At 45.4% G+C, this 14,404-nt stretch overlaps 2 protein-coding genes and 1 long non-coding RNA gene across 16 annotated transcripts in view; 2 read left to right on the forward strand and 1 right to left on the reverse strand.

The window, feature by feature from the left end:
• The window catches only part of SCUBE3 (signal peptide, CUB domain and EGF like domain containing 3), a 35,513-nt gene extending 33,596 nt beyond the window's left edge, over nt 1-1,917 (forward strand). For all 7 annotated transcript variants that reach the window (XM_060615266.3, XM_060615271.3, XM_060615270.3 and 4 more), the window contains one exon: nt 935-1,917. In XM_060615266.3, the coding sequence (XP_060471249.2) occupies nt 935-1,084 (150 nt within the window). In that variant the 3' untranslated portion in view covers nt 1,085-1,917. The remainder of the gene's footprint in view (nt 1-934) is intronic.
• LOC132666966 (uncharacterized) overlaps nt 1-11,653 on the reverse strand; it is a 48,816-nt gene extending 37,163 nt beyond the window's left edge. The window contains exon 1 of the long non-coding RNA XR_009604921.3: nt 11,290-11,653. This is a non-coding gene — a long non-coding RNA (uncharacterized LOC132666966). The remainder of the gene's footprint in view (nt 1-11,289) is intronic.
• An 82-nt stretch (nt 11,654-11,735) lies between these two features.
• The window catches only part of ZNF76 (zinc finger protein 76), a 32,954-nt gene continuing 30,285 nt past the window's right edge, over nt 11,736-14,404 (forward strand). For 6 of the 8 annotated variants that reach the window (XM_060615276.3, XM_060615279.3, XM_060615281.3 and 3 more), the window contains exon 1: nt 11,953-12,067. The gene's annotated coding sequence lies outside the window, so the exon portion shown is untranslated. Of the gene's footprint in view, nt 12,068-14,404 lie in introns of all 8 variants that reach the window. The other 2 variants (XM_060615278.3, XM_060615277.3) reach the window with 2 other exon arrangements.

Genomic DNA, 14,404 nt, shown 5'->3' on the forward strand with positions numbered 1-14,404 from the left:
AACCCTTATTTCACTTGTGCTGTGGAACTCCAATACATAAAGTAGTGGAGTTGTTTTGATTGAAGTTGGGATGAGAGGCTAGAAGCCCCACTTCTTATTTTAAAAATCAGAATACTAGCCTAGAAGCCAGAAGATCTGAGTCTCGGTGCACGGTGCCTGGCACCTAGGAGGCTCTCCACACATCGTGTTGCTGTTTCAGACAGAATGGTCAGGAAAGGCCTCTGAGAAAAGACCTGAATAAGGTAAAGGGCTACGCATTAGAAGATCAGGAAAGGAGCATGGGAGCAGTGTGGCATGCTCAAGAACCTTGAGAAGGCCAGTGTAGCTCAGCAGAGTACGAGAGTCAAAGCAGCATGGGGGACAAAGAGTGGGGTACAGATCATGTTCAGCCTATGGACCATGCAAGGGACTTGGCTTTACTGAGCGAAAACAGAAACCAGAGAAGTGTTTTGAACAGAAAGAGGATATGATCTAATTAAAAACCAAAAAGTCACTCTGGCTGCTGTAGGGGAGAACAGTCTGTAGAAGAACAAGGGTAGGTAGAAGCATGGAGACTGGTTAGGAGGCTGCTGCAGTAGTCCGAGTGAGAGAGAACATGGCTTGGACAGGGTGGTAGCTATGGAGACTGTGAGAAATGGTCAGACCCCAGATATATTTTGAAGGTGGAATAAATAGGATTTGCTGTGATTGTGGGCAAGAGAGAGGAGTTCAGGATGACTCCAAGGACTGGGACCTGAGCAATAGAAGGGTGGAGTTGCCAATGACTAGGTTATAGGATTCTACAGGAGGAACAGATGGTGGGGATGAAAATCCAGAGTTCATTTCTGGGCATGCCTATTTAGCATCAAGAGGGGCTGCTTCTGAGTCGAGGCTGGTGTTCCTCTTTCCCACCCCCAATGCTGAGGCTGACATTACCACCTGCCATCCTCTGCAGGACAAGAAGCTCATCAAGGCCTTCTTCGAGGTGCTGGCCCACCCCCAGAACTACTTCAAGTATACAGAGAAACACAAGGAGATGCTGCCAAAATCCTTCATCAAGCTACTCCGCTCCAAAGTTTCCAGCTTCCTGAGGCCCTACAAATAGTGCCCATAGGCCCAAGACCCAGGTTTTAAAGCCCCCAGACTCCTTAGCCCTCCGAGCCAGCAGCCCCTACCCTCAGATGAGGAATTCTCTCTTCTCTTTCTTTTTGGAGAAAAAAAAAAATCACTATAGACCAAGCAGTCTCCCTTTCTGTATCTCTAGCTTCCTTTTCCTGTCTCTCTCTGCTTCTCTTTTTCTCCCTCTCTCTCTCTTCACTGTGTTCCCTTTTCCTATATGCCCCCTGGAAAAGCCATTAAGTGCTGGCTCTATTCCCCCTGAGGGGTGAAAGAACAGTGTCCCCTTCCCAGCCACACTGCCCATTTTACCAGCTCACATCCCTGGCCCCATCAGCCTGTAAGGGTGATAGAAACCCTTGAAGGAAGTGGGTCTAGTAGGAAATGAGGAGGGGGAAGAAGAGCTTCTGCCATTATAGGGTTGTGCCTTGCTAGTCAGGAGCCAAAATGTCCCCTGGCTGTGCCCCCCGCCCAGGGTTCTGCCAAAGAAGCCTTTGACTTGTAGGCTTATTGCCAGCACGGTCCTCTGGGGCACATGGTCTGAGCGCTGGACTGCCCACACAGCTGGCTTTCTTGTCTATACAGCTCCTCTCCTTCTTCCCCCACATGTCTGCCTGGTGTCCAATCCATGAGGGCTTACAAAAGGCCCAGACCACTGGGCTAGTAGACACCAGCTGACTGAGGAAAAGCAGCAGGCATTACCATGTTGAATGTGCCGCTGTCACTCCCCAAGAGAAAGACTATAGCTCTCTGCAGGAAAGAAACCAGGTTTTAAAGCATCACCAAAAAATGAAGAAAAAAAAAAAAGAAGAAGAAAATGTATCATCTAAAGAACTAGACTACAGAACAACTGGGAAGCCAGCCTCAAACACTAATCCCTTTTCTTACTTATCTTCCTGGCCCAGCCATCTCCTCACCCCTACCTAAGTGCTCCCTGGGGGAGCCCTACTCCCCTTGCTAAGTGTTGTCCTTAAAGAAACATGGCTGTGACCAGAAGCCAGCCTGGGCCTTGCCCCAGAGTTATCTTTCCCTGTAGCCCCAGATGGCTTGTGGGCTCCACCAAAGAGGACCCTGCTCTGCAGCCAGCCCAGAGCCACCTACCTCTGGCCCCAGGCTGTGGGCAGCAAGAGGAATGTGTGCACACTTGGCGAGCCTTCTGCCCACCCTGTCCACATCTAATAAGTGCAATCATTTTGAGTCTTCCTATGTTGTCTAGAGGGAGGGGTTTTTGTTTTCTGGTTTTGTTTTTTGTTTTTGTTTCTTTTTCCTCTATTAGAACAACCCTATTTATAGCTGCCCAAGAGAGAAGAGTGTATGTCTGAAGTGGAAGAAAAAAGTTTTGAATCTCATGAACACCTTGAGTGCTGGAACATCTAATCTGTCTCTGCTCCCCCACCAGTGGCCATCCAGACCTCTCGAGCCCTCAGCTGGGGGAACTCAGAACTGTAGCTCAGAGGCACCTGATGTGTAGGAGAGTAATTCTGGGGACTTGATGGAGCAGGAAGGAGTGGGACCTATGTTTGCTAAACCAATCCTGCCATCTCTATGCCTCTCTATGGATTCAGCATGGACCTCATGATTGTAGAGGCCGATGAATTGGTCAGTGATTCTCTACTCCCAAGTAGGGAAAGCCTCCATCTTTTCCCTGCCTTCATCCTGTTTTCCCCTGGTGTGCACAGGACAACCCCCCTGGGGATGGGCTGACTCAGGCCCCTGAGGCCAGAGACAAGCTATGGCTATGGGAACCAAGAATCGGACAGTTACCCAGGCATGAAGTTTGCCTGACCTTAGCCACTCTGCCTACCTTACCTGTTTGCCATTCCCTCTCGGCGTTGACTTCAAGCCTAGCTTCCTCCATTACTGCTTTTCAAAAGGAAGAATCAAGTCCATGCCCAAGCCCACATCGTGCACACATTCTCCCCTCATTCTGCTGCTGCGTATAAAATTATTTCCCATTTGCTCCTTTTAGTTCCCCCAAAGCTATTCAATCAAAGTAGTCCTATTCAATCAAAGGCTACCAATTAACTCCTAGGGTTCATTTGTAATTGACCGTCCAGGCTACTGCTCCTCCCAGGAGAGGCAACACTAAATAAAGAAGTCTATACCATCCCCTCACTACCTAATCAGTAGCATTCACCAGCGAAAGACAGCCTTAGGCAGTAGGTAGCCAATGTCCCAGATAGTTCCCCTGATATCCATTAGCCAATGCCATGGCTCTTAGGAGTGGAATATCTGGCTTCCTTTGTCTCTCTGAGTCAAAGAGTGCTCTGCAAAAGATACAAAATACCTACTTCCAAGCAAGAAAATGGTCATTTAATAGAAGTATCCACACTTCCCAGGAAATGCCGTGAAAACTGCTTTAATCAGCTCTGACCATCTTAATTCTCCACCAGAAGCCAGGATAATTTTCTGATTCTCTCCCTACCATTTTGCATCTCTCTTAAAAAGTTAAACAGAGTAGTTCCCAATTTATGCCTTCAGGGTCTTGCTTCTTGCTCTCCTCCTTTCCTGTCACCCCATATATACACATAAACCTACTTCCTCCGATAATTTATTCCATGGTTTCTGGGAACTGCAAATGATTTCCACAGCATGGAAAGTATAGACCACTAGGCTTCTTAACTGATGTCAAGACAGATCCTGGTGAGCAGGGAATGACCTGCTAATGTCCACATTTAATTTAGGTCGTCCCACTTGGGGGTTAACAATCCAGGCAAAGCTGCTGCTGAACCTAGGAGGAAGCCAATCCTAGGGCATCAAACTAGGGCTTAAGTGGACTGAATGAGGAGTCAACACTCAGGGATTCTCTAGACCTTTACAGGTCAGACAGAAAAAGAGGTTTTTACCAGTGTGGGGAAGGAAGAAGATGGTGTAAGTGGGAACTTTCATGAACCAGTCCCGAGGCCTCTCTGCAGGACGGGGTGTTACAGGACTGCAGTACTGTGAGGCTTCATTTATCCTAGTACAAAACCTGCACTGCTCTGGGTCTGGGAGTGGGAAGCCACTTCTGCAAGGGCTCTGAGCACCAAGTGATGCATATCAGAAAGGCACTTCAATCCTCAGCAATGCAGCAATCCCTTTTCACTTCTCTGCTTCCCTTTTTCCGTATTAGGCCTGGTCCATTCCCTAAATGTGAGGGAACTCTCACAGTCAGAAGAGAACTGACCAAAGCCTGGACTTGAGCTGCCCTGCCCCAGGGCTATAAATCCCCAGAGGCAGACACTGCTCTGACTTCCCTAGGATTGAGTTAGTTTGAGGTAATGAAGGCTCAGATTTGTTGCTGCAAATTCAGGAATACAGTCATGGTCTCTGTCCCTAATGAAATTGTTTATATGTAAGAAGTATTCTCCATATTCATGTTTGAAGGGACTCTGTAGTGGATTAGATGGTTGTATATCAAAATGTCAGAAAACATTATAGAGCATTCAAACTTTTGTATTCGCTATTTAACCTCAATATAACAGGCTCAAACTAGGGGAAGGGAGACAGAGTATAACTGACCATAAGCAGAAAATAATGTTAACCTGCTTGGCTTCTTTCTAAAGCACAATAAAAGAAAAGTGGAAGCAAACAACACAAGGATATCTTTAAATCTGACCTGTCTCAAAGATCGCGCACCCTGCGCTTGGGCCATTATTTGGACTAGGAACCCTTTAAGAAGACATATGATTAGAGAGAATAGAACTTCCAGTTCTATTATCAGCTTATCTAGACAACACAAATTGTAGCAGTTTTGACAAACTGAAAACTTTATTCTTCTGTGTGAGTTAAACTGAAGTTTCAGAGAATAATCATTATCATGTGGGAGGCTTCTTTTTAATGCAAAAAAAAAAATCTCAAAATGTTGTATTTATATCTGCCTTCCACTGCTGCCAATATAGTAAGCATCTCCTACACAATCAACAATAAACAGTAAATGATGCAGTTCATAGAGTATTTTGCACTTGGGGAAAAAATGTATCTGAACTTGTAAAAAGAAATGTTTGGATTCTGTATTGTCTTTTTTTATTATTATTATTAAAATACTAAATAAAACTCAGCCTGACATCTTTTCCTTTGTCTCCGTAGTTTATCCTAGAGCTGGAAAAAGGTTTGAGGAAACAAAGTGTCTTCTGGCTTCCAGATAGGACTTTTAAAATTTTTTCATGGGGTACCTAGGTGGCTCAGTCGGTTGAGCTTCTGACTCTTGATTTTAGCTTAGGTCATGATCTCCTAGTCGTGAGATTGAGCCCCTAGTCGGGCTCCATGCTAAGTATGGAACCTGCTTGGCCTCCTCTCTTTTCCTGTCTGCCCCTTCCCAACTTGCATGCATGCATCCTCCCTCTCAAAATAAATAAATAAACTTAAAAAAGTTTTTTTTCATTTATCCATCTTATTCCTAATGATTTTGGAATCTGAAAAGGCTTGTCTCTCTATTTTTCAAAGCAGTAGACGATATTTAGGGTATTGTTTCTTCTCACTATAGTACACTTCCCCAAATCTAGCCAGGCCACGGGCTCCCTAATTAAGATGTCTTACCTCCAGCAAAATGCCAGCACTGAGTCACCCAAGGTTGTTCTTTTTATGCAGTACACTCTTGGCCACCAGAGAGAATTTTAAAATATCATTCAGCCATACCACCATTACCACTAGACCACAGGAATGTCCAATCTCTTACAAACAAACAGTACCATTTTCCAGGCTCAGAGAGGACAGATAAAACTTAATGGTTACAATTATATAATCTCCTGACATAAAATTTTACTGGATTTAATAGCTATATGATATAGCAATTTAAAAGGAACAAGGAAAAATCTACCTAATCAAATGTTGGGTTGGTCTACTAGAATCCCAAACTTCCCCATGAGCACCTGTAAAGGATAGGTGCATTCACTTCACAATTATTGAGCTCCGTATTATGTGCCATGCATCAGGTTATCATAGCTTGATAACAATAGCCATGCTCAAGATCTGTACTCCTTGGGGCATCTGGGTGGCTCAGTGGGTTAAGTTTCTGACTCTTGATTTCAGCTCAGGTCATGATCTCATGGTTTGTGGGTTTGAGCCTCGTGATGGGCTCCATGCTGACAGCATGGAGCCTGCCTGGAATTCTCTCTCTGCCTCTCTCCCCTGCTTGCCCTCTTTCTCTTAAAAAAAAAAAAAAAAAAAAAAATCTGTACTCCTAGGATTCTGATTACAATTGATCTTTCCACATACATTTCCCAACAGGAGAGAGAATCCAGTCTACCTGGTGGCTAAGAGTATAAATGAATTCACTGGCATTCTATTTTATACATTAACTTCCTGTAAGTTTGATTTAGTGTGACAAAACATGATCACTTTTGTGGACTGATAAAATCATGTCTCTAGAACTGCAAAGCCAAGGACCAATACAGGGCCATTATGACTACATCAACTGGGGGCCATCCTCTCTGAATTCTTTCTGAACCCTCTTTTATTCCAAAAACACCAAGTCTTCCACCTTATTCCCATGACATTTATGATGATGTCCCAGATTAATGTATAATCAGAGCCAGTAGAGTATGGGTCTGACTATATCAAGCAATCTTTAAAATGGGCACATAAAGACTTTCCAAGGAATGCTTTCCAAGGGTATGTGAAGACCTTCCAAGAGGTACTGGGCAAGAAAATCAATCTGAGGAAAATTTTAAGGTAATAACTTTCCAGATCCTCAACTTTTTTTTGTTTTAATGTTTATTTATTTTTGAGAGAGACAGAGACAGAATGCCAGTGGGTTAGGGGCAGAGAGAGAGGGAGACACAGAATCCAAAGCACACTCCAGGCTCTGAACTGTTAGCACAGAGCCCAACGCTGGGCTCAAACCCACAAGCTGTGAGATCATGACCTGAACTGAAGTCAGATGCTCAACTGACTGAGACACGGAGGTGCCCCCCAGATCCTCAATTTGTATTAGAAATCTCCCCCTCCCCCCAACGAATCTGTTTGAGAACCAGCCCAGCTTACTTAATGCATACTCTCCATTCCACCTGCTCTTTCAGCATAGTCCTTACTTTACAAAAGAAAGGCATATCCCTCACCTACACTTAATCTCCATGCATGGTCGAGGATATAAAAACCTGGGCATTAGAAGGGAGGGGTTCTTTTTTCAATCAATAATATTAAAACATTTCTATTACAACCAATCCTCTTATTTCATCTTATAAAATGTTTACTATTTTCTACCTCCTACTAGCAAAACCAAATTGTTTGTTAGCCGTTCAAACCATTATTTCCTAGCCAATATACTTTTTTTTTTTAATTAAATACATAATAGGAAATTTATCATGAAGTCTAAAAAATTTATTTGGAGTTATTTCTGATTTTTAAACATGATTCTTATTTAATTGTTCTCCAAAGCCAAACATCAGAATTCAGCACGAACACACACCCACTTCTGCCACAGGGATAACATACCTTCTGTCCTACTTCTTACTTATTAACTAGTGGATTTAGCTACATATTTTACAGCATTATTCCAAATTACATAATGAGAAACAGTACTATCCTGTTTTTACAGTTTTGTAATGTTAATATTAGCTCTATATAATTTTAATCATAACTGGTTTTTAGTAATCTATTTTATAAGCTGTTAATTTATTTCCCAGTGATTTTTATAATATTCTTTAAAGTGAATATTAACGTATTTATTTGAACTGAAGAATAAAGGCAGACTTTTTCCTAACAGAAAGTCAGTCGGATTGGGCTGACTGGTTTGAAAGAAGACTGGCTTTGCTAATTCCACAAATGGCAGGTATTTTCCATATTGAAGTGAATCTGCACTTCAATATTTTAATTTTTTTCAACGTTTATTTATTTTTGACAGACAGAGAGAGACAGAGAATAAGCAGGGGAGGAACAGAGAGAGAGGGAGACACAGAATCTGAAGCAGGCTCCAGGCTCTGAGCTGTCAGCACATAGCCCGACACGGAGCTTGAACCCACAAACTGTGAAATCGTGACCTGAGCCGAAGTCGGTTGCTTAACCAAATGAGCCACACAGGCGCCCCTGCACTTCAATATCTTAACAAAAAGATCCTGAAAACATGTTAATAATAAGATAAAAGGATTTTACCAAAATTGTGTCGGTAAGTAAAAGAGTGTGAAAATCAATCTCAGATTAACAAGGTGCCTCTGAGTGAGAAAGTAACAGGTAACTAATAGTAATTTTTACATGACTGAAACTGAAAACAAAACCTTTTTCAAGTTCAGTGGTTTCCAATTCTTTGCTTTTACTAAAATTAAAAGACTCTTTTTGATAGTACTTTAGAATAGTATTTGGTAATAGAACACTTTGTGATTATTGGCATGTAATTTAGAAGTAGTTTTGTTTTTTAATTTTTTTTTTTTTTAACATTTATTTTTGAGACAGAGAGAGACAGAGCATGAACAGGGGAGGGTCAGAGAGAGGGAGACACAGAATCTGAAATAGGCTCCAGGCTCTGAGCTGTCAGCACAGAGCCCGACGCGGGGCTCGAACTCATGGACCGCGAGATCATGACCTGAGCCGAAGTTGGCCGCCCAACCGACTGAGCCACCCAGGCGCCCCTAGAAGTAGTTCAAAGACTCAAGGAATATTACCGTAAAAAATCTCTTCCTTTCCCAATTACTACATGAACAAGGTTTCCCAATGCTTATGTCTATAAAAATAAAAAAATAAAAAAACAGAGAACTGAGCAACAGCAGCACCTTATCTTCTTCTACCATTAGATAATACTCATCCATGAATACCTGAATTGAGAAACACCATATTTCTCATTAAGGGATGCATTATCTTTTTCTAAGTATTTATTTATTCATATAACTAATCTCTACATCCTATTTGGGGCTCGAACGCATGACCCTGAGATCAAGAGTCACAGGCTCTTCTGTCTGAGCCAGCCAGGCACCCCAAGGAATGCATTTTCAATAAAAATTGTACTTTTCAGGTTTCACAAGTTATAAATTTATGTAATATATTTATGTTGTTTAATAAATTGTGTACCAGTAATAGCTGTAATGACAATTCAATTCAAATGAGACATTTTTTTTTTTTTTTAACAATTAAAGCCTATGGTCACAGCCAATAAACTTAAATTTATACTCATTCTTGTTGCAAAGAAGTGCGATAGTGATCAATAAGTCTTTAAAACACTAATATACTGGGGTGCCTGGCTAGCTCAGTCGGTTAAGCATCTGACTCTTTATTTCAGCTCAGGTCATGATCTCACAATTTGTGAGATCAAACCCCACATCGGGCTCTCTGCATCTGTGCTGACAGCAAGAGCCTGCTTAGGATTCTCTCCCTCTCTCTCTGCTCCTCCCCCATGCTTGCTCTCTCTCAAAAGAAGTAAATAAACTTAAAAAAAACACATACAAATATAATTAGGATACAGTTCTGAATGGGAAGTGAATGGAGTTAGAAGTTCAAGAAGAAAGGGGCGCCTGGGTGGCGCAGTCGGTTGGGCGTCCGACTTCAGCCAGGTCACGATCTCACGGTCCGTGAGTTCGAGCCCCGTGTCAGGCTCTGGGCTGATGGCTCAGAGCCTGGAGCCTGTTTCCGATTCTGTGTCTCCCTCTCTCTCTGTCCCTCCCCCGTTCATGCTCTGTCTCTCTCTGTCCCAAAAATAAATAAACGTTGAAAAAAAAAAATTTAAGAAGTTCAAGAAGAAAGGGAACCATATAAAATTTCTGCTAAAGAACTTGTTCATATATTTTTAAATAGATGATGGCAGGCACCAAACATTTAGGGTATTTGGAGTCCACTGGATACACTTAAGAATTACATAATGGTTTTAGTTTAAAACATCAAAATTTATAACAAGTCAGAAATTATATCCCCTACAGGTACTTAAATTTGGGATGGAAAATTTAGATATCAACTTTTTTTTTTTAATGTTTTGTATTTGTTTTTAGAGAGAGCATGGGAGCAGTGGAGGGGTGGGGGTAGGGAGGAGAAAGGATCCAAAGTGGGCTTCGTGCTGACAGCAAAGAGCCTGATGCGGGGCTCCCACCGTGTAAGGGTGGGACTCAAAGGCAAGCTGCTAGAAATGAGTTTCAATCCTCCACTCCAAAATATGTTCCTCACCAGTTTTCTGAGTATCTGAAATTACCCACCATCAGAATCTCATTACTTCAAAGTCACACACTGATTTCCCAGAGTTTTTGTTCATTGTATAATAATAGGAGAGGTGAGTAGCCAATCAGATTAGGATCTGCATGGATTGTGAGAAAAGACAAATGTATTTTTTATTACGGAAAAAGGTAGTTGGGGGACAAACTAGGACAACCTGAGTTCTATTCCCCGCTTTACTTCTAACCAGGAGTTTATGCTACAGGACACGCTATTTATTCTCTCTGTAGGTACGTAAAATAACTTGCCCAACTTCCACCAGAAAGGAACAGAAAGGGCATCACAGTGATCAGGCTGTTTATTTCTATACCAAGAGGCATATAAAGGCTAAATTATTAACTATAAGCATGGACCATCAATTGTCACTCAGTGCCCACTGAAACCGAGAACTCTGCTCCCAGTCCCACCTCTGGAGAGGCTGTGTCAAAGCAAGCAAATAAGATAGGGAAGAAGGATGCCTAAAATTGAAAAGTGAGCTTTCTGGTTAAGCTCCACAGGGGAGGAAAGAAACTGTCAGTGCCCTCAATGGCATCTTTAGCGCCCATAGACCCCAAACCCAGTACTTTGTAAATGTTTCTAGTTTATCGGAATACTTCCTTTGAAAAAAATTTTTTTTCTTAAGTTAATTTTTTTGGGGGGGAGGGGAGGGAGGATACAAAAAAAAAAAAAAAGCCACACAAGTTAAAGTCTAAAAGGACAGAGAGGGAAAAGTTTCTCACTTCATTCCTCCAGGCACCCAATTCCTCTCCTAAGAAGCAACCTTTACCAGTCCCTTATCTAACTCCTCTCAATTCCTTGTAATGTTTTACCAAAAGCTCACTCCCTTTGAATTTTCCCTTGGGTTTCTGCAAGTTCCCCGATCGTAGCCCCTCCCTCGTGGGAGGGGGGAAATGGCAAAAGGGCTTGGTTTCGTTCACCCCGGAGCAAGCCGACTAGGGGGGAATAGCTGGTTTTAAGCCTGAGGGTGGGGCTGACGGGGGAATGAGAGTGAGAGAACCCACGAGGACCGTCAGGGCGCCCTCCCTGGAGAGGCAAGTCCCTCACGGCTCCTCAATGTCGTCCTTTTCATGAAGGAGCTAGTAATACCTGCAATTTGCTTCCTTCAGGGGGCTGGCTCGAAGATCCTAGGCAGTGCCTGCGGACTGCGCACACTAAAGCACTTCGGGGTTGGTGAGGCGCAGGAGGAAGCCCGGGGGCTCTGAGCCCCGAGAAGGTCCGCAGCCTCAGTGCAGGCAGCGCAACCCGCGGGAACAGCTCCCCTCATAACCTGACCCTCTTGTCCTCCCTGGCTCCTGAAGCGCCCTTCTAGCTCGCAGGCAGCCGACGAGACGGCGCGGAGCCCTCGGGGCCTCGGGCTCCTCCCCGCTCCCGCCACAAGCCTCAGGTGCGCGAGTCCCCCTGCGGGACAGGTGGCGGCTCCCCATTGCTATAGCGACGACCTGGCTCGCCAGCCGCGCCCAGGCCCTGACCGGGGCGTCGTGACGTCATCACGCCCTCCCCGGGCGCTCGGCCTCGCGGGCTGTGCGTCACCCGGCCGGGGGGCGGGGCGGGGATCTGAGGGGCACGGTTCAGAGCCCAGCCGCCTGGGCTCCAGGGCCCGGGAACCTGGATAAGTAGGACGGCTGCCGCGGCGGCAGGGGGTGCGGGGTGGAGCGTGCCCGGTATTTTCTATACGGGTTCCGGGGCCCGGTAGAGGCGCGCCGAGAGGAGAGGAAAGTGCGGCGGCCCTGGAACCTGGATATCGCGCGAGGCAAGCTGCGCGCGGGCGGGCGGGCTATGGCGCAGGCGGGTTGCGGGGCCGGCGCTGGTGGCAGGGCCCGGTGCATGGCGGTCTGTCGGCGGAGTCGCCCTCGGGGGCTGTCAGGTTGGTGGCTGCGGGAAGAGTGGGTCCACCGTGCCCAGGTGGGAGGCCGGGCGGGCGCAGGGCCCCGGGAAGGTCCCGAGCCCGGCGTGCCCACCTTCCTCCGGCCCTAGCCTAGCGTCCGGGCGGCTAGACGGCGACCTGACCCTTCCCCCACCCCGGGTCCCGTCTCCCATCCCTGCCCCTTCTTTCCGCCCTGCGACTCCTCCCCCAAGACTTCTAAACCCCACCCCGTCTCCCATCCCCACTCCCGCCTCCACCTCTGTGACCCTACACCCCACCCACTGACCCTAAAACCTCACCTCAGTTCTTATTCATTGACTCTGCCAACCCAGGAATTTCCCCAGCACTTCCCGGGGACCCACCAACCCAGTGACTCCCTCAGTTCTAATCCAGTGACTCAAGATCCAAGACCCCCGTACCTCTCCTTGGTGACCCCCCCCAACCTTCTCAGTAACCCCATCATTGGTCCGGTAACTCCCACGGTTCTACCCTGTGTTCGCCCACAAACTCGGTGAATCCCCTCAAACGTTTTCTTGTAACTCTTAAGCCCTACTCCAATAGTTTCCCACCCAGTCGTCATCTACATAACCTTCTACATCTGATAATCCCTTCTTTGCCCTGTAACCTCATGGTCTTCATTCCATGCTCCCGCTTCATCTTAAAATCACCCCCACTGACATCTCTCTCTCTCTCTGCACCCTCAGCCCCTCAGTGTCAATCAACACATGACTTACAAGTGCCCCAGCACCATGCCAGTGCCCAGGAAGATGTAGACATGAATATGAAGTACTAGTAATGGTTGGAGGCATCAAAGAATTCTGGATTGAGTCTGTCTGGTCCCAGACTCAAGTCCCAGCTCTGCCACCGTTGTGTTTTGGAAACCTGGGAGAGGTCCCTGCCTCACTCGGCCTCAGCCTCTCGTCTGTGTTGTGATAAGGTTGGGTTAAATGATCTCAGAGTTTCCTTCCAGCTGTGAAATTCTACAGTTCTCAGTCAAGATGGTATTTGTTTGCAATCATTTTTGTACCCTCCCTAGAAGTTTACTCTTGTAACCTCACCTCAGGTTCTACTTGCTTCATGAGCCTTATTCCCTCATTCCCTTGACCCTCTACACTCTTAATAGTCCATACCCATTTCCCTTGCTCAGGCCCCATCAGTTAACATGTTTGCAAAGCCAGGGGCATTGATGTGATAAGAAACCTGGTTCTAGTCTCTGGTTCTTCAGCTGTGGCACCTCAGGCATACCATTTAGCCTCTAAGAACCCTCAGCCTCAACCTCTGCTAAGGGAGGATAGTAGTCTTGCCTGAGATGGTGCATGCAAAGTACCTGGCACCATGCCTGGCCCATGGGAGCCCTTAAATCTAAGCTGAGAAGCTCTTACGGATCTTACTCTGTCCTGGGTGATAGGGATTCAACAGACAATGAAGACAGGGCCCATACCTTAACATTACTTTTCTACCACCAAGCTCTTGGAATCCCCATTCTCTTCTCTCTGCTATGGCCTTCTCCTCTTATTCTTTACACATCTTTAATTATGATTGGCCAAGCACCTACTGGGTGTCAGGCTTTGTATAAATTAAACTTACCTTGCAACAACCCCAAGAAGTTGGTATTACTATATCCACCACCATTTCCCATTTCTCTTGGTTTGGTTTGGTTTGGTTGTAAATAAAGAACCTGAGACAGATAAGTGGCAGAGCGAGTATTTGAACCCATGGTCTTCAAAACCTACTGGCTCCATTGACTTTCTTGTCCCCAAACCTGCACAGTTTTCCAGGTCACCCTGAGCCTCTTGTTCCTTATTTTCTAATGATTCCTAAGCCCAACATCAGCTCATTCCGTGACCACCCCCCCCCCAAGGTCTCTATTATCCTTTGCCTCATGGCTTAGTGACTTCCTCAACCCATTGTTCATGACTTTGCACCCCATGTGCCTGGAGTCCCCTGCACCTTAATACCTCTTTTCACCTTTTGTCTAGATATCCTCTCACAGCCCTTACTACATGATCTCACTCACCCTAAGGGGTCTGCCACTTCAACGAGCTCTCCGCCAAACCCTTTCATACTGTTAAGTCCCTTCCCCCCAGGAATTCATATACTCTAAATAAAACCCGCTGGCCCAGTAGTCATATAATTCCCTATTTTCAGTCTCTTCTCAGTGTTCTAGCTGCCTCCTTTCTACCATCCACAGCTTGTCCTGTTACCCAAAGACTTCATCTAACTAGCCCTTTATCTACTGATTTCCTTTACCTAGTTTCAATGAAATGAGCCCTTTCCATCCCAGCATGAACCCATCTTTCATAACCTATACATCCTCACATTCTAAGTTCCCTCCTC

Source organism: Panthera onca, chromosome B2, assembly GCF_046562875.1.
Source record: "Panthera onca isolate mPanOnc1 chromosome B2, mPanOnc1 haplotype 2, whole genome shotgun sequence".
Lineage (NCBI taxonomy): Eukaryota > Metazoa > Chordata > Mammalia > Carnivora > Felidae > Panthera > Panthera onca.